Here is a 23,466-nt window from a genome sequence, read left to right as displayed (position 1 = left end):
TATACATAATCTTACAACTAAAGAATGGATATGGAAATTAAAACTTGCAAAAGAGTGTGTGAGGGGGAATTAACTTTCAAGATAAATACTGGTATCCAAATACATCAATTTGTGAATCAATTAAGAGGGTTTTGTGACTCACCTGTGATATTGGTCAGTGCGTAACAAAGATCCACAAGTAGTATACTTGAGATAAAAGAAAGCTCGGCCATGAGAGATGCATGGAGAGATTTATTTCCCAATCTTTCCTTAAATTTTTATTAAATCGGTTTACAGAGTTAACTTATTACAGATATTTGAGTGCAAATCAATCTATCTCTTTCAAAACGAGTAATATTTTTCATTTCATAATTCATCCTTAAGTTTTTATGATGATTATAAATGATAGATATGATAATAAATAGATAAATAGATGATAAACAAAACGATAATGTCAAAAAAGGAGGTACTTACTTTGTCTTAATGCACTGTTACTTTAATCTTCTTTCCAAACACGAAACGCTAGAAAATATCTCCTTTATTGAGGAAATGGTTGAACATATTTTGATTACAAAGTAAATGAACTTTTTTTTTTCTTGTCTTATGTTTAAATTTGCTACAAATGCTGTAGCTAATGAAACATCATTTTAGAGACCGTTAGATTTTTTTTGTACATTTTACCTCAAAAAATCGCCTTTATTGTCAAATAAAAAGATCTGTTTTCAGTTTATTGCAACTGAGCTTGTAATATTGCCTAATTTTCTGGCATCATTCAGTTTCTGTAATTGAAAAAAAAATCACAAAAGATCATTTTGCTTATTGTAATGAGAAGTTTTGTCTCAGCTTATGCATGTCTATTTTGTAGTTAGGGTTTATATGAAAAGATTGAAGAATAAATGAAAAACTCTCTCTTTCCTTTATAATGGTCTTGAAGAATGTTCGATTTATTTCGTATTAAAGTAAAAAAAAGGACAAAGTTTTGTTCGGTCTCATCAGCAGGGGTTTGGGCGTAAGTTTATATATGTAAATGTCAGTATAACGGGAATAACTTTAACAAAAATTTAGTATAAAACGTTACTCTAGATTTTTTTTTTGCAGATTTGGATACTTTTAATTATATACAATAAATTATAGATTAATGAAGAAACTTTTTGTTAAGGTATGTAAATAGTTATACTAGAAATAGGTCATTTAAAAAAAAGAAGTTTTAAATTAAATTTTATGTCTATCTAAATTCAAATAATTAAACAAAAAATATTTACTATTATAATAGTTAATTTTAGTTAAATATTGTAAAATATAGTTAACTTTAGTTAACAATTTTGTATTATGTTTTTGTTAGAATAAAGATAATGTTCAGAATTATTAGCATATATTCCTGACGTGACAAAAAGCAAAATACATGAACATTAGAATGTTCAAAGATTGTTAATCAGTCCTTAATATTAGGAAAAAAATAGTAGAGCCACTTTAGTTGTGAATTTCTTCTTGTTTTGGCAAGTACACATCCTGCCCTGTTCTCATGTACTTCGGTTTTGGTTTCTGAATACGTATGCACATATTGATACAATATTCCTATTAAAACGGAATCTACATACCTTTACTTTTTACATATCATAGGACCATACAAATTTACACACCAATTTCAAAGTATCTGTGGTCATGTGAAAGAGACAACTATAAGTAAAACCTTTCTTCAAAGAGTTTTCGCCTTAATACGAAGGACAGCAGAAACAACATAGAACAGAAACAAATATTGAGGTTAAAACAAGTTTAAGAATATTTTAGAAATTATCAAATACTGTTTTTGTATTATTATTTAATCAAGATATTGATCTAATAAATAATGAAGAACAGTTATCTTACGATGCAGATAGAACATTTGAAAGATATATACATGCTTGTTTGTTTATGTCAAATTTGGTTATAAATATTTTAATAAAGTAAAAAATCTCTCTCTCTCTCTCTCTCTCTCGAAAACTATCTCTCTCAGAAAAATATAAAGGAAAAAAGAAAAATCACAATGAAGAAAGCGAAAATCCTAAATATTGACTTTATGCAAACTTATGTAAACTTTGTATTATCAGCACTGAAAGGAGTTTTAATTACAAAAACGTAGCTTCTCATCCAGATTAAAATTTTCTTTCACTCTATCAAAATGCTTATATAAATGTGATCCTAATGGTATCTACGACTTGCAACAAGATTATTCACAAGATATGCACATTTTGAAGAAGTTTTTTTTTTCCTTGAGTTGGGGCATATGTCTTTGGTTCTGTGGGAATTATGCTCATTATGGTCATTCGTGGCTAAAACTCGAGTTTTCGTAGATTTCACACTCTGAAATTATAGTGACTGTCTTTTATCTATTATGATAATTTATTTACCTGATTCTATAGCATTTACTGATCATAAAAATATCCTTTTTTCATTTCATTACTTTCAATCTTATCTGTGGTAAATATAAAACACACTATTTTTTTTAAAAAAAAATATCAAATGCTTGTAATATTTATTTTATATCCTTTTTAATATAAGTTTTACAATTGATATAATTTTTGACATCATACTTGTACTTATATTATTTTTATTTACATGTACAATTAAATTTCCATGAAAAGTAACAATACCTGTTTCGTACACTTCTTTCTTCTTAGTATTTTGCAGTCTGCTTTTTATTCGTTTACCACTTACAATAATTATTATCATAAGTACCAGACTTCCACCACTTGCTGCTAAAAGTGTCCAGATTAATTCCATTTCTGAAATTCAAAATCTTCATTACTAAATATTTTTGCAGCAAGAAACTTGATGGAAGCAGTGAAGATTGTTTTTCACTGAAAGAGAATTCACAATATTAATTGTTCACGAATACATGACTGATAAATAAGTCGTATACTCATAAAGATTTGAAAATTGTAAATAAAAGAACAATAAAATATCAAACATAAGGCGGTTTGCATCTGGTAAGGATAGTAACATCAAATAAAGAAATCATACACATGCCTTAAGTATTTGCCAACTTACATTCGGTAAGAATTACGCAAAGGGTTTTTAATATATATACGTATATTTTATTGTTTTAAGTTATTTGATTTATATCGTTATTTAAAGATACATGTACCTCAACACATCTGTGGTACACAAGACCGTAGAACCAATTACAGGCAACTCTTATTTCTATGTACCGGTATAATATCTCTCAGCTTTATAAGGTATAAAATTAATGTAGGACTTGTTCTGTTTTTCTACGAATTCTCCTGAAATGCTTAGAATTAAACATACCAGGTATTTTTGATTAGTTTGACTTGAAACGAAGCTTTTATTCGTGTATTAGTCTCATCAAAAATGGATCTTGTTATTTCCCTGTTTGTTTACTTCTGAATAATTAAATTCTTTACAAAAATCAAAGTATGAAACTTAAAAATAGCATCGAATTCTTTCATCTGTACTTACTATCTGCCGTTAAATGTGCCACAACTTTAAAAAGAAAAGATGAATTTCTTGAAGACTTTTCCATCGAAATGGGTTCAATGTGGATTTTCAAAGAGTGGTCAAAACAGACAGCAGTAGGTGGCGAGTGAGTACAATTGAAATCCTTGAATTATTTCAAAGATGATTAAACTCAATAAAAAAAAATTCCATCTTTTTTGTTGAAACTTTTAAGAATAAAACATTTGAAAATAAACAAAAAATATGCCTTTTTAATCAAATCAACGGGTTCAATTGGCCAAATCACTCTACTAAGTTACTATGGCACTGCCAATATATATAAACATGATTTTCTTTATATACCGTATTCCTTTGTAAAAGTTTAATAACAAATCTTGGCCAAAACCTAAATTTACATCAATGAGGAAATATAAATCCATATCACCTGATATGCTTCCATATAATGATCCTAAATATGCAAATATAAGTACCCATGGCATTGTTGCGCCTTAGAAAATAATTTTAAAGATGTTTTCCTGGACAAATTCCTGCGTAAAACTTTAATTGTGTTATGTGACCAAATCTGGATCAGAGTTTGAGCAAACATAAATTTGCTTTATGTAATACTAATAGGCTTTTACATAAATATCATACTGAAGATTCTAGCTTGCTGTTCTTTCGCAAAAGTTTTTAATGATTGTTTCTTTTTCTTACTATTTAAAACTGTAATCGTCTATTGTATCGAGGGTTATTTTCGCCCTTTCACACTTGCAGACAAGTTTGCTCCGTTTTAAATTCGCCCAGTCATACTTTTGTAATTATACTGTACTCTTTGAATTCGTTCCGTTTTAAATTCGCCCAAATAAGGATAGGGTGAAATTGGCGAAAATAAAACGTGGGCGAAATCTTCCATGTATAGAGAATTGCAGATTGATAATCGATAAATATTTGTATAAACATACAATATAAAAATGATGAACCACAATATATATTATTGAGGTATTACCCTGGCAAACTTTGTTGAGCTAGTCAATCCTACTAGAATGGCGCAGTCAGGGTCGTGATACCTGATGGTCTCCATACAAATCTGGTAAACTTTCAGATTTTTCGAATCTCGTCCAAGAAAGTTCATGAAGTAACATAAAGAATCTATCACGCCTCCGTTGTATGATATAAACACTTCTGTGTTCTCATCAATCCGTATGTCGCCTTTACATTGGTATTCTTCAAAAGAATCTACAGAAAAATAAAAATTACATGTATAATCAAGAAAACTACAAAAATGGAACCAAAAACAACCAGGAAAGACTGCAAGAGTAACTCCATGTCTACAATACTGTTTAATTTATTACATGTACAGTTAACAGTGAAAATTTTTTCTTGTTATTAAACATATTAAAAATAAATGTTTAACTTAAAACATACATAAGCATATTATATGATATATTTTTTAATTGGCCTTAACCGATATTTTTGTCATAATTTGACGTATATAACGGTTTTAGGTAAAATCTTTCAAGCAAATTGACATATCAGCACATACGTTGCAAATCTTTAAGTTGCTGTTTGAAAGAGGAGACATTTAACATTATATACTTACAATTGAGTGCCTGTGCTCCAGTGATACAAACTAAAAAACTTATACATGTAGAAATTCCTATTATAAAAACACTTTCCATCATGGAATCTTAGTTTGTGTATTAGTAGATTTATTGGATACTCTTGTTTTTTATTAACACAGCGAACAATTTAGATGATCAATATCTAAGATCAGACTCTCTCTCTCTCTTTCCCTCTCTCTCTCTCTCTCTCGAGCTTGAGCTAACATTTATCATAAATAAAATGAAGTTCTTCATAATAGAAACATTTTTTGACTATCATTCCCTACCTTTAGGCAGAAAGGTGTGGATAAAAGCAATACACCATTCATATTAAGATGAATTTCTGGTGCATTTTTTATGGGGTCATTGTTTATTCTTCTTAAAAAATTCTTTATATAAATTTTGTAAATTATGTAATACAGAATTTAAAACGGCCAATAAAACACACTTAGCAAATTATTCATTACAGTCTCAATTATTTTTAAAAGAATGCATTTTATACAGGATTTCAATCCTATAAAGAGTAACTCTGATTTAGACTTTCCGTTATTTCCTCATATAACAATTTCATGTCCCTTACCATTTTTGGCATACAGGTAAATTGTTTTAGAGCCCTTCTACTTAAAAAAAAGATACCCATCTTAAAAGTAGTTATAAAAAGTGTGCCGACCATGGTTATACACCAATGAATTAATATATTCATACACGTTTGGTAAATATAACCTTTATTCTACTACGATTATTGCCGAGATCAAAGAAATGCCGCGGACATCATTCTCCACTAAATCACAAATGTCATCAATAATTATCAGATCAGAAACACGTATCAAACCTGTGCAAGTGAAATAAACATTTGACTTAAGAATGAAATACATATTTAGACCACATTGATGTGTCGTTTTTAATTTAAACTGTATATTGCAGAAAGTAGCTGATGAATGTAGGTTTCTAGAGCTAAGCGGGGCTGTTTCACGGACCTCCCTCAGCCATATATAGTATATTCAATAGATTAATCTATACATGTATAAGCTACAAACAGATTTATAAAAAATAAAAGGGTAATTTCAATGCGACGAAAGCACAAATCGTCTGCATTGTATTCACAGGTAAACAAACAAATTTACACTCTGGTGTTAAATAGAACAGCGTTATCGCAGCATGATGACCTAATTCCTTTCTATATAAAGATAAATGGTTTTGTACATTATACAGAAAGATCCAATACTATTTTACCATCATATCATTGTTTTCTTGTCGCAAGTTCTAAGAACTCAATTTGAGCACTTGAGTAACATCCCTTTTCGAAATCATGGACGTGATTTCAAAAAGTTAAGCTATAATTTCTATTTTTCTATCTTTAGTAGATTTTCAGGCAAAAATCAAGATGTTTCGCTTCAGTGCACAACATTCTGGTGTGACGTCATATGATGAATTCATATTTAGTTCTTTATATTTGTAGTTTAGCTAAACTTAGTTTTTAGCCGGGCTTATTGCTCAAAGAGCAATTGCCGGCTTATGTGATCCTGTTCAAGGCAGGAAGCTGACCCCATAGTCGCCATTTCAAAGTTACGAGTAAAAATATAGTTCCTCTTCTCAACCGCCTTTGAGATAATTTAAACGCTAAATAAAGCAACAAAAATATTTTTATAAAACGAAGTTTTATCTTTATAAAACATTGGTAGTAATGACTTTGAAAACTTCAGTTTTAAGTCAAAGAACATTGTACATTAGCGTAAGAATTTTTGATAATCAGTGTTATCGTAGTTCTCTACACATACAAGGTAAAGCAGGACAGGGAACCAGACAGGCCTGTTTGTTTACATTCAGCTGCGGTACCAGATTAATTCTGATTGCGACAAACCCGGACCGTGGTATTAGGATCGAAAACTCACTGTCAGTGTCTTATCATTTATATTGATAGTTTTAATATAATTTTTTCATCAGAATATAAACGTATGATTCATGTAAGAAATTCATTCTACTCTGTAAATGAGCCCGGCTCTCTGTACTTCCGAGTACTTTGATATAGAAACCAAAACAAAAAAAATTCGAGAAATCTATTCCTGCTAACATCGTCTTGAGTAGCACCGAGTTTTTATCCTCTCTTATGAGTGAAATAACTTACAAGCGAATATTGCAAACTGATACAAGGTCTACCCATTGCGTGAAATGTAAAAAATTACGAACAACCATAGGCAATTCTAAAGTCTGTTTAAACAAGTAAATTGGAAGAAAAGCGAAGAACACCAAAAGAAGAATCAGGTTTCTTGGGGGAGTGAGAAACTTCGTTACACTATTAAGAGTGTTTCAACTTCTCCCTTGAACTTTGACATTCTTATTCGCTCTGTAAAATAACAAAAAAAGCATATATTTTCAGGTAATTTACCTCTTTCAATTTCAAGTTATAAAAAAAATCATGATAAACAAATTTTGAATCTTGACCTGCTACATTTATCTTTAAATATGTAAAAATATAATTATTAGCCTAACAAAAAAGGTCAGTAGAAGATACTCGCTAAACAATGCATCTTCTTTAGAAAAAGAAAAAATAATAAATAACATTAATCTATTTTTTCTGATAATTACATGTATATGGCATAATTTGAAACTGAACCTGACATCATTAAAATGTGCATTTTATTATTTTTTTTTTTAATTGCGCAATACATCGTAAATTATCTAATATTTTTTATCAATTAGAAATACATTTTGAATGAAGTTTGTTTTATTTTTCTTCAAAAAATATTTCTGTAATCCAGTTAATGTCAATGAATATGCAAATTTTGAATTCCATTTTGAGACCAATCAATTGTCATTGTTAGCTGTTTACAGTCCACAGAACAAAAGAGTTGTCCATCTTTAAGGAGGAACTGTTGGTTGATTAGGTTACGCCCACACCCATGACAACTAAAACAATGTGGACACGCATGCCAGTGGTACTCTCCGTGAGAAAGTCCGGGAGAATCCGCCGTTATGGTTCTCCGACAGGTTTTACATGTCTGAAAGATAGAAAAAATTGTAGAAAAAAACGTTTGGCCACGACGGTCATGTTTAATTGAAACGATGGCATTCTGCTGTGCCCTGTCCTCCCTATCTTGAAATATTTCCTACATGTCATTCGAATATTCCAGTTAGATAAAGGTGCAAATTTTTCCTCACAACAAGGTTTTAGGGTTGATCTTTGAAAACAAAGTGAATCTCGAATGCATACATACGGAGAGTAAAACAAGTGTTTTCTACAATGGATCATATGGAGATAACGCACGGTACATGTGTTCAAGATCAAAGTGCATCAAACAATAAAAAGCAGGAGCAGAGCAAACACGGACCTCCAAAAAATCAGAGGTGGGATCAGGTGCCATGGAGGATTAAGCATCCCCTGGCGACCGATCATACCCGCCGTGTGCTCCTTGTCATGACCGAGAAATAACTGAAAAATACAGAGAAAAATACAAATTTAGAGTTAAAATAATGGACAAACAATAAGTATGAAAAAAGTCCGTCAGCATTTGACTCAATAATAAATTGCATTTGCTGACAAGGTCATTGTATCGACCAAAGAAATTACGAAATTATGACTTTAAGGATATCCGATCCTCAGCCAGGAAGGATAACTCCAAAAATTAATATTTAATTCGAAATGCATCTCAATGATGCTTGAAAATGAAATTTTTTCATGCAACAATTTTCATTTTATTTATCTAAAAGTTTACATTTGTACCCTATAAAAGGAAAAAAAATAATAATACACAGTTTTAGAGAAATAAGATTTTCTTGAATCCAGCCTTAGAAACCAATCATGCTTATTAGCATGATATGAAATAAGAAGTGATCTTTGGTGTCTTGCAATGATAGCAAAAGCCCTTTACACTATGTATTATAGAATACATGATAGAAATATAAGACACAATGTACCAAATAAGTATAAAAATCAGGACAATTTTCTGAATGCATGGATACCTATAGTTTTTAAACATAAAATGTATTTGTTAATCAATTTGCAAATAGAAAATGCATGGCTGATATTCCAATTCGCTTTTTCTGCAAAGATATTGGAGATTTGACTTTTTTCCCTAAATATAATATGATTAACTTTAATCTTTAACTTTAAAGAAAAACTGTGGATAAATTTACATAACTTTTATAGATTTAGATTTAGAGATACTTTTATGAGACAGTATTTTTGATTACTTCACTGATAAACCTGAGGATCGGACTACCTTATGTTCTTATCTCATCAAATTGCTTGTCAATAATTTACCCCATTTTAGATATTGTTCATACGTAGACCAGACTCTTGCGTATCGAATCAACTCCGTACATGTATGCAGGTGATGAAGGTATATTACTGCATAAGTATGGGAAGTTGACGATAAAAAAGTTAGCGTCATCATGTTCATCATAGAGCTTGGTTGTTAGATTACCATTAACGTCTTTTTCAAGTAAATTATCCAAATTTGAAACAGAATCTGTAAATAGTATCTTTTATCTCACGCTCACCAGGAATATATCGTATCGACATAGGATTTGAAATTACCATTGTTAATTGACAATACGTTTACGATATATCTAAATGTCGATTTGAAGGCAACAGCAAGTGTTTTCTTCCTTTCAAAAACTTTTCCCCATATGAATACAAAAATAAGTCTGCTAATGACGGAGCGCAATTGGTACCCATGGGAATTCCAATAGATTGAAATTGGAAGACCTGGTCTCCAAAAATGACCGAGGTATTTTCAATCAGAAACTCAAGCATCTTTTTGATGTCAACTTCAGAGTATTTGTGTGTGCAATCAGAATGTTTTTGAACAAAATGTAAATGACCACTAACAGGTAAGTAAAAGAGTTCCATTTTTATTGAAAAAGCAGCTGTCAATGATATCAGAAAGCCTGGACTTTAATTTATCGTGCGGAATGGTTGTGTATAAAGTTGAAAAATTGCAAGATTTTAAGCTGTTGATTTTGGTGAAATCTTGTGATTACAAAATTTCCAAAAGTTCCTTAGAATTTAAAAGTATCTGCATCTGATTTACACCACTTCTTGAATATACTGAAAGGAAAAAGAAACGCATATTTTACTTTTAAATTAAATTAAAACTATTATTTCGAAAATGTTTTCCAGTATTGTTATCAAACATTTTAATTCATCTTTAATCTACAAGTTGCCAAAATCTTGTGTGACTTTGACTGATAATTCCTGAGTTAGTCGATACCCCCCAAAATTAAAATAAAAATTCTCATCATTTCCCTTGCACATTGGTAACAGCCTTGATTTTCCTGTGCATTGAGTTCAGCAGAGCATTTATCTTTCTCATTTGATTATTATTCAACTCTTCCGACGATAGTCTTGATGGTTGATAGAAGCTGTATTATTCCAAAGCAAACAAATCCCCCCGCCAAATGAGTGCCACGAATTTTCAATTTAGGATAGAATTTACAGAATCCAGCTGGTTTGGTACACGTGAATGTTTGTGAGAAAGACTCGACAAACACTGGCTACATTTTCCCAGTGTAAACATGCTAAAAACATTACGCACACGACGCGTACGTGCGCGCGTGAGAGTAAAATCGACGTAAAAGTCGCCAAACTCGCGGAGCAAATTAGAGCAGAGAATTTCTGTCAATTTCAGGGTGAAAATATTGGTATGATAGTTTGCTGTATAAATATCGGTTTCAGTGATAAAACCTTGACAACAACCGAGGTGACATGATGAAAAGCCCTGTCTTGATGTGACGCTGTTACGCGTCAACGTCACCGCCGTGGTTGGTTGGAAACCTTTTAATTTACTCTCTGACAACTGAAAAACCTTTTTTTGTTGAAAAGTTTAAAACAAACTGCACAGCAACATCTTGTTGCCTTTTTATTCACTTACGCAATTTAATTACTGGAACCAGTCTAACTTCCGTCAGCCATACCATGATTGCACGAAATTAATACTGATTGCAAATGCGGAAAACGATGTCTATAACTCCAATGCATCGATTAGCACCACAGAATGTGATCATAAAATTGTCATCATCAACATGCACGTGTTTTTGGCTTGTTATCATTTCCCCTACGTGACGCCATACATTTCATGGTTGAGTAATTTTGACCAGCAATTTTAGTGCACAGTAATCAAAATACACATTTGACCAATTTTCATAATTTTCGGCCATATAGTTAAATATATTTCGCTATTATGCTATTATGCGTTTCTTTTTCCTTTCAGTATATATATATCCCTTTTGGATCGATATTTTCATTTGTGTAAAACAAAATGAATGATGAAAATGTTTGATGGTTTGTGGTTATAGCTCTTTCTCAGGCAATGATTTATAGTTCACCTGAGCTGAAAGTTGAAGTGAGCTTTTCTTAGCACCCGTTGTCCGTTGTCCGTCCGTCCGTCTAGCTGTCCGTCAGTCCGTCTTTAAACTTTTTTTTTTATATTTTTAACTTCTTCTCAAGAACCACTGCCCCTATTTTAACCAAACTTGGTAAAAAAAATCTTTTGTTAATGGGAAGTTTATATTAAATTCTTAAAATTAAGGGCAAACTTCCCTTCTAAGGGGAGAAAATTAAGGAACGACAAAAGTAATGTGGTCATTAAAAATCTTCTTCTCAAGAACCATCGGGTCAGGAAAGCTGAAACGTATGTGAAAGCATCCGGTGGGTAATGTAGATTCTAAATTGTTGAAATCATGAACCCCGGGGGTAGGGCAGGGTCAAAATAGGGAATCCAAGATTTACATAGAATTATATTAGAAATATATAGGAAACATCTTCAAAAATCTTCTCAAAAACCACTGATCCAGAAAAGCTGACACATAAATTATATGGAAGCATCCTGGGGTAGTTTAGATTTTAAATTGTTCAAATCATGACCCCCGGGGATTAGGGCGGGGCCACAATAGGGCATCAAAGTTTTATATAGAAATATATAGGAAAAACCTTCTTCTCAAGAACCCATGGGCCAGGAAAGCTGAAACTAGGTGGAAGCATTCTGCGGTAGTGTATATTCTAAATTATTAAAATTAAGACCGGGAGTATTAGGGGTGGAGGGAGCTACATTGATAGAGGAAGAGGGGAAATCTGGTAAAGAACTGCATTACCAAAGTTACTCAGGTGAGCGATATGGCCCATGGGCCTCTTGTTTTCTTTTTTTCAATATTGGCACACACGTTATTGGAAAATATCTTTCGATTAGTAATTGTTATTTTTCTGTTTTTATACTTTGCTGTAACGAATGTGCCCTATGTATAAATCACGATTAACTGTCCTATTTTTGGCTTCTTTCTGGAAAACATCGAACCATGGTAAGGTTTTGATTCAAATTTCAATTTGAAATCATAAACATCTGGTTTCGATGGGAATATAAAATGAATCAATGGTCTATAGGGTAAGAATCACCAATAATATTTTTCCAAAGTCCTCTTATTATCATGCTGTATATTCTTTTATTAGTAGACATTTCCTTTGTTTAAGGCTGCATATATTAATCATCATTCATGAATTGTCAAGCCATCGAATATTACAATAGTTTAATTTTATCTCATTAATATCACAAACACATTTAGAGTCATAAACATTTCTGTTTGTTTCTCTTTTTTTTCCTGTTTTGTGGACTGGGTTTTCAAAGTTCAGCTATCAATACACCTCTCATATTTTGTACATGGTCATAATCATTCATGTCTGGCCTGTCCGTCTTCTCATGTAGATGGTTGTATATATCAGAATCTCCACGTTCGGCCCCTCCAACATTTGTGTTTTCTGGTGTGTATATGACTTGTTCCTTCAAAAAACATAGTATAGACGTAAACAACAGTTTACTGAAGATAAAGACAAACTTTTCCCCTTTTTCCCAAATAACTCCTATTAAAGTTAAAGTTTACTTTCAAGCAGCGCGTTTTCGAACTACAGTATACATAAAAAGACAGATGTTTACATAAAATCTATTCAAAAGTGTTTTGTTTCAACTGGTGCAAGACACGCTTTTTCTTTTTCTTTTTTTTTTTTTTTTTTGCAAAGTTACATGTACATGTACACGATAGTTTCTTTCACAAAAATGGGACAAAATCTACATACATTTAAACATAATGACTAGATTTATTTTATATGCATATATCAAATACAATGTACACCCAAACACACAGATTTTACCCTTGAAAATGAGGCTTCTGCTTCCATGTGGTGAGAAGAATTTTTATCATTTTCATAGCTCACATTATTAACAATCGGTAACTTTTTACACCTGAAATTAAAAAAAAAACTTATGAACAAAATCGTTCAGAAAATGTACGAACAATAGATAGTTTTAAGAAGACCCAAATTAACAAGAGTCATTTCCCTTTGGTCGCCATAGTGGGGGTCAACTTGCTCAGATTCTTTCATTATACAACCAACTTTAATTTTTTACACTGGTACTTGTAAGCTTTAAGGTATAGAAAACATTGTTTTTCTGAAAAATATGCAAGGATTTTTATTCCATAAACATTTTCCCCCAAATATTCTTCTTTCATTCCGCCGAAACATGGTAAGACAAAGAGGGAAAATTACTAGGTTGACCACCAAAATGGCGGCAACCGGGAAGTAACTCTTGTTAATTTGAGTCTACTGAAAACTGTCGATTCAAAAAACAAAGAAACAATTGTGAAATCAAATGAATAAAAAAATCATTTTATACCCTAACACGAAACTTTCTCTACAGAAACATAATTATGGAAAAAAATATATCCTGACTCCTAAAAAACTTAAGAAATTTTGGTCAAGTATATTTTGAGTATTACACAAATAGCTTAATTAAAAAAAAATAAATGTGCTTCTTTTGATTCTATGACATACATGCAACAATATATTCAAGAAGTGGTGTGAAACAGATGTGAATACTCAAAAATTATTAAGAACTTTAGGATAGTTTGAAATCACAAGATTTTACCAAAATCAACAGCTTAAAAAATTACGACTTTTCAACTGTATACACAACCATTCCCAAAGATAAATAAAAGTCTAGGCTTTTTGATATCATTGACAGCAATTTTTTTTTCAATACAAAATGGAACTCATACATTTACTTACCTGGTCATTGGTCATTTGCAAAATTACTTTGTTACAACACATTCTGATTCCTCACACAAGTACTCTGAAGTTGACATCAAAGAGATGCATCAGTATCTGATTGACAATATCTATGTGATTTTTGGAGACCAGGTATTCCAACAATCTATTGGAATTCCAATTGGCACCAATTACGCTCAGTCATAAGCAGACCTATTTTTATATTCATATGAAGCAATTTTTGCAAAATAGTATGCATGAAAAGAAGAAAGCACTTGCTGTGGCCTTCAACTCGACATTTAGATATATAGATAACGTATTATCAATTAATAATGGTAATTTCCATTCACACGTCGATACAATATACCCTGGTGAACTTGAGATAAAAGATACCGCAGAATCTGACTGATTTGTTTCATATTTGGATATTTTACTTGAAAAATTCGTTATTGGTTATCTAACAACAAAGCTATAAGATATAACTTGATGACTTTAACTTTTCTATCGTCAACTTCCCTTATTTATGCACCTATAAACCTTCATCACCTGCATACGGAGTATATATATCTCAGTTGATCCGATACGCAAGATCATGCTCTACGTATGAACGATTTCTTAAACGATGTAAATCATTGATAATAAAGTTGATGAAACAAAAATATCAACAGTCTCGTTTGAAGTCATTTCGTAAGTTTTATAGTCGATACATTGACCTTGTCAGCAAATACAATTTATCATTGAATCAAATGCTGACTGACGTTTTTCATACTAATTGTTAGTCCATTATTTATACACTGAATTGACGACGGTTTACCTGATCATGAAAAGGAGCACAGGGCGGGTGTGACCGGTCAGCAGGGGATGCTCACGCCTCCATGGCACATGATACCACCTCTGAGGTCCATACTTGCTTTGTTCCTATTATGTATTGTTTTATGGACTTTGATATTGGATACTGTTCGTTAATATCCATATCCTTTCTTCATTGGAATTTTAATAAAAAAAAATCAAATTATACCTTTTATGTTTACATTTTCTGTTGCATTTATTGATGATTAATGTTGCACTTAAACATCCAAGTATGCCCAAAGTAAATCCCGCACTTGCTGCTACAACCAGATGTCTTGTGTTATATTTCAAGATTGCTTAAGGTAGGAAAAACATAAATAGGAGTATTCGTACATTGAAAACGAAATCAAAATTCGAATTTAAGGTAATTCCACCTTCCTATGATGTCATATGTTTTTGCAAAAACTGTAATTAGTTAAAATTCATACCTAATAGAACGATATCATATCTCTTGGAAAAATGCATTACAATAGGTGTAATTATGATAAATATTGTTAAGTTAAAGAATTCAAAAAATGCATATTTTATGTATTTAATCAATTATTCAATTTTCAAAAAATGTTGAAAAGGGCAATAACTCCTTCCAAGATCTCTTCATTCAGGCATTTTCTTTATTGTAAAATGGTTTCCCTGATATTCACAAATCAAAAGTATCCTTTAAGTAGGAAGTAATTAGGAACACTCAGCATCAGAATTATGCATTTTAACCAGTTTTTACATATTGTTCATAATACTGTTTACAAAACTGACAAACACTTCTAATTAATTATATGTGTTTCGCATCTTAAAAAATATGGTGACCTTTACATTTTTTGCAATACTTGGAAAGCTTAAAGTATATTAGATGAAAATAAATGCAGTTTTTGCACTTTTAACCTATAAAGGTGTGAGGAAGGAAACACCTTAATCGAACTTTTTTCAAAGTTAGGTCATAATATAAATTTTTCGTTTTTGTCTTATTCAATGAGAAAAGTTGATAATATAATGAACAATTAATAATTAACTTTTCATGCGTTATTAATTTCTGGTGTTTAGATGTAACTGATATAAATTAAATTTATTTAGAATTTCATCAATAATGAAATAACGAAAAATTTTCTTGTATGTAGTTAATAAAAAATCAATACTCTGATTGTAAATATTTTTCTCGAGGTTCAAAAGGGCAGCTGTAGTTACGGACCACCTGTCTTGGGACCTGTCAGTCGTTGTAATTTCTGCAAAAACTAATGATTAAATTAAAATTAAAGGTTGTATCATTTACAAGTTGCAATTTATCAAGTTTAAAATAAATATATAATGTATCATTCACAAATTTTCTAATTTTTTTTATACGTTTACAAATTTAACAAATTTCTAGCGGACAAATACTTTAATTTAAATATAAAACAAACCAAGAAAAAGACCTGTCATAGGACTTTTCATAGTAGGAATAAAAAGGGATTTTCATTTACACTCCAGAATATAAAATTTTATTGAAATCGAGATAAAAGTAATTTCTCTGAAATGAAATATAGTTGTTCATTGTAAACTAATAGGATAGAAACCATTGTTACATTGCATTTAAAAAACAACGCATAATGAGTAAAATTTGGGACTAAGTCAACGCAATTTGAAAAATAAAATTATTTTCAAAGTGCGTTAATATTGACCATATTAATGCACTTTCATGAAAAATAAAGTGTATGGCTTAGTCAATAAATTTGTAAAATTTAGGTACTTGCATGATACATATTTGAAACTGGTGTATTCAGTGATAAGATCAATTTAGGATCTGAGAAATAAACGTTTTAAATATGTTACATGTAGATTTTCGTAAATGTTATAAAAGGAAAATAGGCCTTTTAAGGATAATGGGAAAATGATTATTTAAAATTATAATTTCTTTTGCTTTCATTTTTGTGTTAGGTGTAATAAATTGAAAAATGTAGGGGAGCACTACAAGTGATCTACTTAAAGCATAACTTTTTTTTCTTGAAAAGGAGTTATTTTGATTTCTTCCATCCTTTGAAAATTCTTCCTCTCTCAAATCTTTTACTGTATTTAAAATCTTTTTTTTATGTATTTTGTGTAAAAAGAATTTCAACGTGATACAGGTACCAGTTATGTAAATGCCTATATTTGGATGTAGCTTAGACATTGGAACCGGAGAGTAGTTATCTAGAAGGCTGCTTAACCCCAAAACTTTTTTGCAAAGAGATACACAATAAAGGCATTGAAAAATGGGAATTATCTTTATTCTGGTTAAGTTCCCCACACCCACCCACCAACCCATCCACTTTCAATTTGCTACCGACGCTTGCGTATAGAAAAAATAAAGGGTTTGTCAAAGATACCTTCTACCCGTCTTCTCTTCATTCTCGATAAGGCAAAATCAATTCAAAAGTTTTTTGAAAGATGTAATATATAAGTTAATGCTCTCATTTACTAAACTTTAAGTCCAGAATTTTTGTTTAGTACATTTTTTTTCAAATTGCGTGAATTGTCTCTATAGTAAAAATCTTAATGCATTTAAAAAAAGATTAAGTGCGCTGATTCGGTGAGCAATTTTACGCACTTTTAAGTTTTCTTTTAAAGTGCATTGATTTTTTAATTCAATTTAAACGCACTTTGACATGTTTTTTATTCAAAGTGCTATATATTTCAAAGTGCGTTTCCACAAATCATATTGTACATGCATATCCTTGTGAATGAAATGGTCATAGTATTTTCTTCATTGACTTACATGGCTGGCATTTTCCATCTTTATTAATATAATCTTTCATACAGACACACACGTGTTCTCTACAGATAGTACTGTTGGATGTTCCATTGCATTGCTCGTCATATATACAGGTGTCATTTACTTTTAATCCACCCAAAATAACCATTTGAAATACTGATTGCGTCTTTTAGCATATATAAATTTTTATAACATGAAAATGTTGCATTGCACAAGCTTATTAACGTTTATTTTAAATTAAAAACATAATATCTCAATATTTTTCGAGAAAATATACAATATTTCTTTATAAAGGAATTTATAAAGGCTTTTTTTTTAAAATAGGGGATGATTTTTTAAATAAATAAATTCAAAATAAAAAAAGAAACAAAAAAGAAACAAAAAACTAATTCTTTCAACTTACTATTCAAGCAATGACCATCACTTTCTGTAAATCCATATATACACGAACAATTAGAAAATGTTCTGTCACATTGTCTGTTGTAACCAGTTCTATGAATTGAATATCTTCGTTACAAGATTCTCCAAGTTTTAAATCAACTTTTGAAATGATACAAAAGACAAATCGAAGAATCGAAATAAGCATACTTTTTAAAAAATGTTTCTTTTTTAGTAATTTTTTTTTTGTGGTAAGATATTGTTTCCCATTTGAAAGCCCATTAAAAATCGCTATTGGATAGAACTTTCATTTGATCATTTTGAAAATTTTATTTTAAAAGCAGTAAAAAAAGCTAGCAATAATAAAACCTATTTTCTTTACCTTCTTTTCAGGTGCCATCAACTCGAACTTTGTCTGTTTTGTACATGTATAATGAGCACAGTGTATGATTTGAAGCAGTCTTTGTTATTTTTACAACTGCCTTAAATGTGTATAAAAAAATATTTCTTTCATAAGTATAATAAATATTAAAAACAAAATTGTCAAAGAAAATACCATATCTCCTATTTTTCTTCTCATCCCCACCCAACGCCAAGATTGGGGATGATGTAGACATCGATTTACTTACTTCTTCTTAAAAAAAGCATTAGTTTTCATTCATTTTCATTATTACTGTACGATATACGACAAAGGTCTTCAAAATAAGATCTAACCAGTGTGATTGAGCAATGTTGAGCATTATACTATCGTCATCAACTTTTCTCAAAGTAATTTATTTTCTCTATCCACGAGCCTACTTTGCTCCATTTTGGTAAATATAAAACATTTTTTGAATGTAAATGGACATTTACTATTATAAAATCCCAAGAAAATAAAGCAAATATGTGCAAAGTTACACATGCCCATATTTGAATATATTCCTTAGAAAAGAAAAAAAATACAAATATGACAAGAAGGATTGGCGATTTTAGACAATACTAAGCTCCAAAGATACTAAGTCCTAAAATATCGAAATACATGTTTAGAGATTAGTTAAAGGACTATGACTAGCCAATCTGTACATGCATTTAATAGTTCATGTATGTATATCTGTAGTTTTGGGATTTTAAGGAATTAAATAAAAGAAGATTCAGAATCCAGAATAGAAGAAATAGTGCACAAAAATAATCTATGAGTAAATATTTTCATATTCTAAAACTATATGTTACAGCAACTGCAGAGAAAATTTGTAAACGAAAGGGGATGAATTTCAAAAAAGAATATTTGGTTTTTTTATTAAAAAGTTGTAAAATCATGATCTAAAATTGGATATTTAAATAATTTTTTCCAAATTATTTTACTTGAAGATAATATTTAGTTTCGTGAAAAAGAAAACGAAAAAATTGTGATTGAAGAAGAATTCATTCAACAGATTCAATGAATTGTTCAATCAATAGAACTCAAAACAAAGTTTAATCCTTGGATTGACACCTTCATATTAGATGAATTTAATATAATAAATATTGTATTATTCTATTTGAACCTTACATTATCTTATCCTTTATTTCTACTGAAAACATAAAACGTTTTTTTAATGGTAAAACATTGATCTAGTGTTGACATTGTCTAAAGTATGTTTTTGATTAATATATACATGTATATTGTACATGTACTGATCGATGGAGTTATCGAAAAAGTATATATAAGAGCATATAATTATAATAGAGCATGATTCAAAATCGCTCAGGAAATTAAGGGCAAGTTCTTCCAGAGGAACAGAAAAATCAACATGTTAATTTTACAATTAATTCGTAACATTTGGATTTATCACTGGAATCGTTTTCTTATATTTTGCAAAATCTTATCTGTCATTACCGAAAAATACTTGGAAACTAAAACGCAAATATCATTATGGGATCTTTCTGAACTAAAACAAAAATTGATGGGGGATACAAATCAGGTTTTTCACCTGATAAAATGGTAAAATGTTCTTACCATGGATCTGCCAGTTCAAATTTATGAAAAATGTTTCAAATATACGATCCTGAGCATTAGTACAAGCAGTGTGTTTCCAAGTTGTAAAAGACTTGAATTTACCCTCGTTTGAAATTTGTAGTTTTGCTGTATGAAAAGAAAAATTTTGAAAATCCTTTCCGGTCTCATCGTATATAAAAGAAATTTCAGAAACTGCATTCGAACCACATACTACATTGTTCGATTTATCTAAAATGGTAAAAATGACATTTGCTGGATAAAATTTTCAATGCATATCTATAGCTATAAACCATTACCAATAAATTTAAATAAGATCTTTTAAGTTTAAAAGCCAGGCATCTTTTCAGGTATTAAGATACAATCTTTAAGGCCTATTTATCTTTTACAATGAAAAAAAGACGCCGTATGTCTCAGATAACAATGTTAACGAACAATGACCTCCCCCCTCCCACTACACCCCCTTAAAAAATAAAATAAAATACACTCAATTGAATTTTAGTAAATAAAAATCTGTAAACAGTACATACATACGAACCAATTGAAAATCCAAACATGGGATTAGGTGCCTAGGTTGAGTAAATTTAACAGTTGACTACTAACCCCCCTTGAGACCTATATATCAATAAATACACACGGAACCCTGTTTTTATTATAATAGAAAAAAAACAAAAGTCTAACAAAATGGGAAAAAACTCCTGAGATGAAAAATACTTTCTCGAATAATTTGGACACCTTCGTTAGGTCCACAATAAATGTATATCAAGGGAGTAAATCAATTATGATATTCGTATATTGGAACATAATCTACCCAACTAATCTGAGAAGCGTAGTGTTATGTTTACATGCGGGAGATATTTCAGGAAATCATATCATATGTTTTCTCTATATTTACCAAAATATCGATCAAATAATATAAAAATGGGTGTCTACTTAAATATCGCACTTTCATTTCACAATTTATCATTGATTGAAATGCTGATTGACGTTTTTTTACTAATTGTTAGTCCATTTCAAATAAACTAATTGGTGACTGATTTTTCCGTGATATCCCGACCATGACAATGATCACATGGCGGGTGTGACCAGTCAGCAGGGGATCTAGTATATATGATCTACCCTCCTCAATTGCATCTGATTCCACCTCTGATGTTTTGGAGTTCCGTGTTTTCTCTGTTCCTGTTCTGTATTCTTTATGGAAAATTTAGATCTTGAATACTGTTTGTTATCTCCACATGTTTCTTTTCATTAAAAAAACCCTTTGAAGAGATACTAGTATATCCTTGAAATCTGTTTAAACTCAGTCAACCCATACCTATTAGATAAAATTAAGTATGAAGTTTATATCAGGAACTTTAACATGTAAACAAATTTTTGGAATTTACGAATTACGAATGAATAATAATAAATAAAAAGATTTAATAATACTAGGTACATTTTATTTTTAAAAAAGTAATAATTACTTGTTAACCACTCTTTTACTTTTCCTAGCGTACTTCTGCATACTAAATCTTCCGTGTTGAGGAATTCCGCTACCTCACTCAGGCAAATATAACTGTAAAGAATAATTTGCAAATTTATCAAACACAAGTTGTATAATATATTGTCAGTGATAAGTAACGAGAAATTAGTGTATTATAACAATTGAAAGCAATTTACAAAACTCTTTCTGAAGAAAGAAAATATTAAAATCTTACGTTTTGAATTCAAAGTTATAGACTTTCCAGAAACCAACGACTGGGTCTTTTCAATGTATCAAAAGGAACAATTAAAATAACATCATTGTAAGTAAACATCACTTAAAAACACTTTGTTATCATTATTTCTTTATGCAGGAAAAAATAAAAATACAATAAAAGGACACAATTAAATTTTATTAAGCGTCTAACATACAATTACAAGGTCACTATTCGGATATAAAATATTAAAAAGTATTTATTATTTGTTTATATTTTAGCTGAAATTTACATCAGAAGATAGATCGATAGAAAAAAAAAGGTAACACTAGAACCACATATTAAAGAAATGAAAAGATGTAAAGAAACATTCATTTCACGTAATAAAGTTTTAACACAATGTAAACACATTATCACTTCACATAATGAATTTTCGACTTCAAGTTATGAAGTGCTGACATAATGAAAGGATGTATTTACTTCATGTAATGCAGCATTGACATAATGTAAAGATCTTTACATAATCTCATAAAAAATTGACATAACGTAAAGATATGTTCACATCACGTAATGATAAATTGACATAATAAATGCATAGTTGTATGCTATAAGCAGTGTTGGCGTTCCATAAGGAAACCACATAATCTGTGCGTCATTTTTTCATATTTTGAATGATTTATAAACCAGACTGAATGTACATGTTTAGATTTTAAAGGTCAACTAACAACTTTATATAGTATATGACTTTGGTTTTCCCCAGTTATGAAGTAGTTCTCCGCTATCACGTGTACAGTACGATAATCACTCTGTACTGAGTTAAATTTGGTCCCATTACGTGATAAATGCGTAGTATGTGCACAAACGAATTTCAATATCATCCTTTTTCCTTCGATGTTTTCTGATGAGAGAGAGAGAATACTCTTACCAAGAGAACTTCCTGTCATTGTTGTACATCTACTACAGTGCCGAGAACTGATGTAAATAGAACTATCATGGGATTTGAAATGCTTCCTTGTTTAGTGCATATATATATCTCATTACTAAAAAATATTTTTAAAGTATTTTAAAGCATTTAAAATGGCAAGGAAAAATATTCTATTCAATCATTGATAAGATATGTGACACAACATAAAGAATTAAAATGGATGATCTATTTTTGCTTTCTGTTTTCCACTTTAATATGGAATAAGTCTTCTGTATGAAGTGGCTGTATGACATGTTTAAGTAAAGATTATTTATAAGGAGTCATTCATAAAATGACAGAATGCTGTCTTTAACATTTAACATCTACGATTATTCAACTTAATGTACGACACGAAGGGTGACATTCTTTTTTATAAACAATGTGATAAAAATGATCAAAAAGTCAGCTGCAGATTGAATTTTAAGATTTAGAGGCGTCATAGACATCCTTTCTTTAAATCGTGAATATAGGAAAAGAAGAAAGTACAGTTTCAATACAAATAATGCGCTATATTTTTCTAAAATATGAAAGTGATATAAGAAATTAAAATTCATTCTTTATGAATCATAGGAATTCTCTGCAGTAAGAATACACAAATGGTTTTTCTCATATGACGTCCTAAATGCCAATTGTGACGTCATTAAATTGTGCATTTTACCGTATTTTCTTAAAAAGTGGCAGAAGACGTCAATTTTCAGTGGAATTTTCTTTCAGAAAACAAACTCTGCCACCGTCGCCCGGAAAGATTTTGAAATAAGTGTTTTTTCATAGCAGTTTGCACAATATATCCAAAAATTAAATCGGGCGACGGTGGCAGACACTATTTTCCAAAGGGAAAATTAAAAAAAGAGTCATTATGAAG

The 23,466-nt window shown here is 30.5% G+C and overlaps 2 protein-coding genes across 2 annotated transcripts; both read right to left on the bottom strand.

Moving 5' to 3' along the window:
* Positions 1-2,609: 2,609 nt before the first annotated feature.
* Positions 2,610-5,091, bottom strand: LOC134266169 (uncharacterized; the record flags this gene model as incomplete). Its single annotated transcript, XM_062748402.1, has 4 exons — positions 5,012-5,091; positions 4,418-4,647; positions 3,436-3,577; positions 2,610-2,741 (listed from the first exon to the last, which is right to left on the bottom strand). Coding segments are annotated over exons 1-4 (583 nt in total), but the record flags the coding sequence as incomplete, so codon positions are not given.
* A 7,534-nt stretch (positions 5,092-12,625) lies between these two features.
* LOC134266168 (uncharacterized) lies at positions 12,626-17,762 on the bottom strand. Its single transcript, XM_062748400.1, has 5 exons — positions 17,618-17,762; positions 16,023-16,118; positions 15,065-15,191; positions 13,153-13,243; positions 12,626-12,784 (listed from the first exon to the last, which is right to left on the bottom strand). Exons 1-5 carry the CDS (start codon positions 17,760-17,762, stop codon positions 12,626-12,628), a joined length of 618 nt encoding a protein of 205 aa, XP_062604384.1.
* Between the last annotated feature and the right edge of the window lie 5,704 nt (positions 17,763-23,466).

The sequence above is a fragment of the Saccostrea cucullata genome, unplaced genomic scaffold (genome assembly GCF_032062105.1).
Source record: "Saccostrea cucullata isolate Sc308-1 unplaced genomic scaffold, CSIRO_AGI_Scuc_v1 ctg9915, whole genome shotgun sequence".
Lineage (NCBI taxonomy): Eukaryota > Metazoa > Mollusca > Bivalvia > Ostreida > Ostreidae > Saccostrea > Saccostrea cuccullata.
Note: the sequence above shows the minus strand (reverse complement) of the source record. Positions and strands in the feature narration are given on the sequence as shown.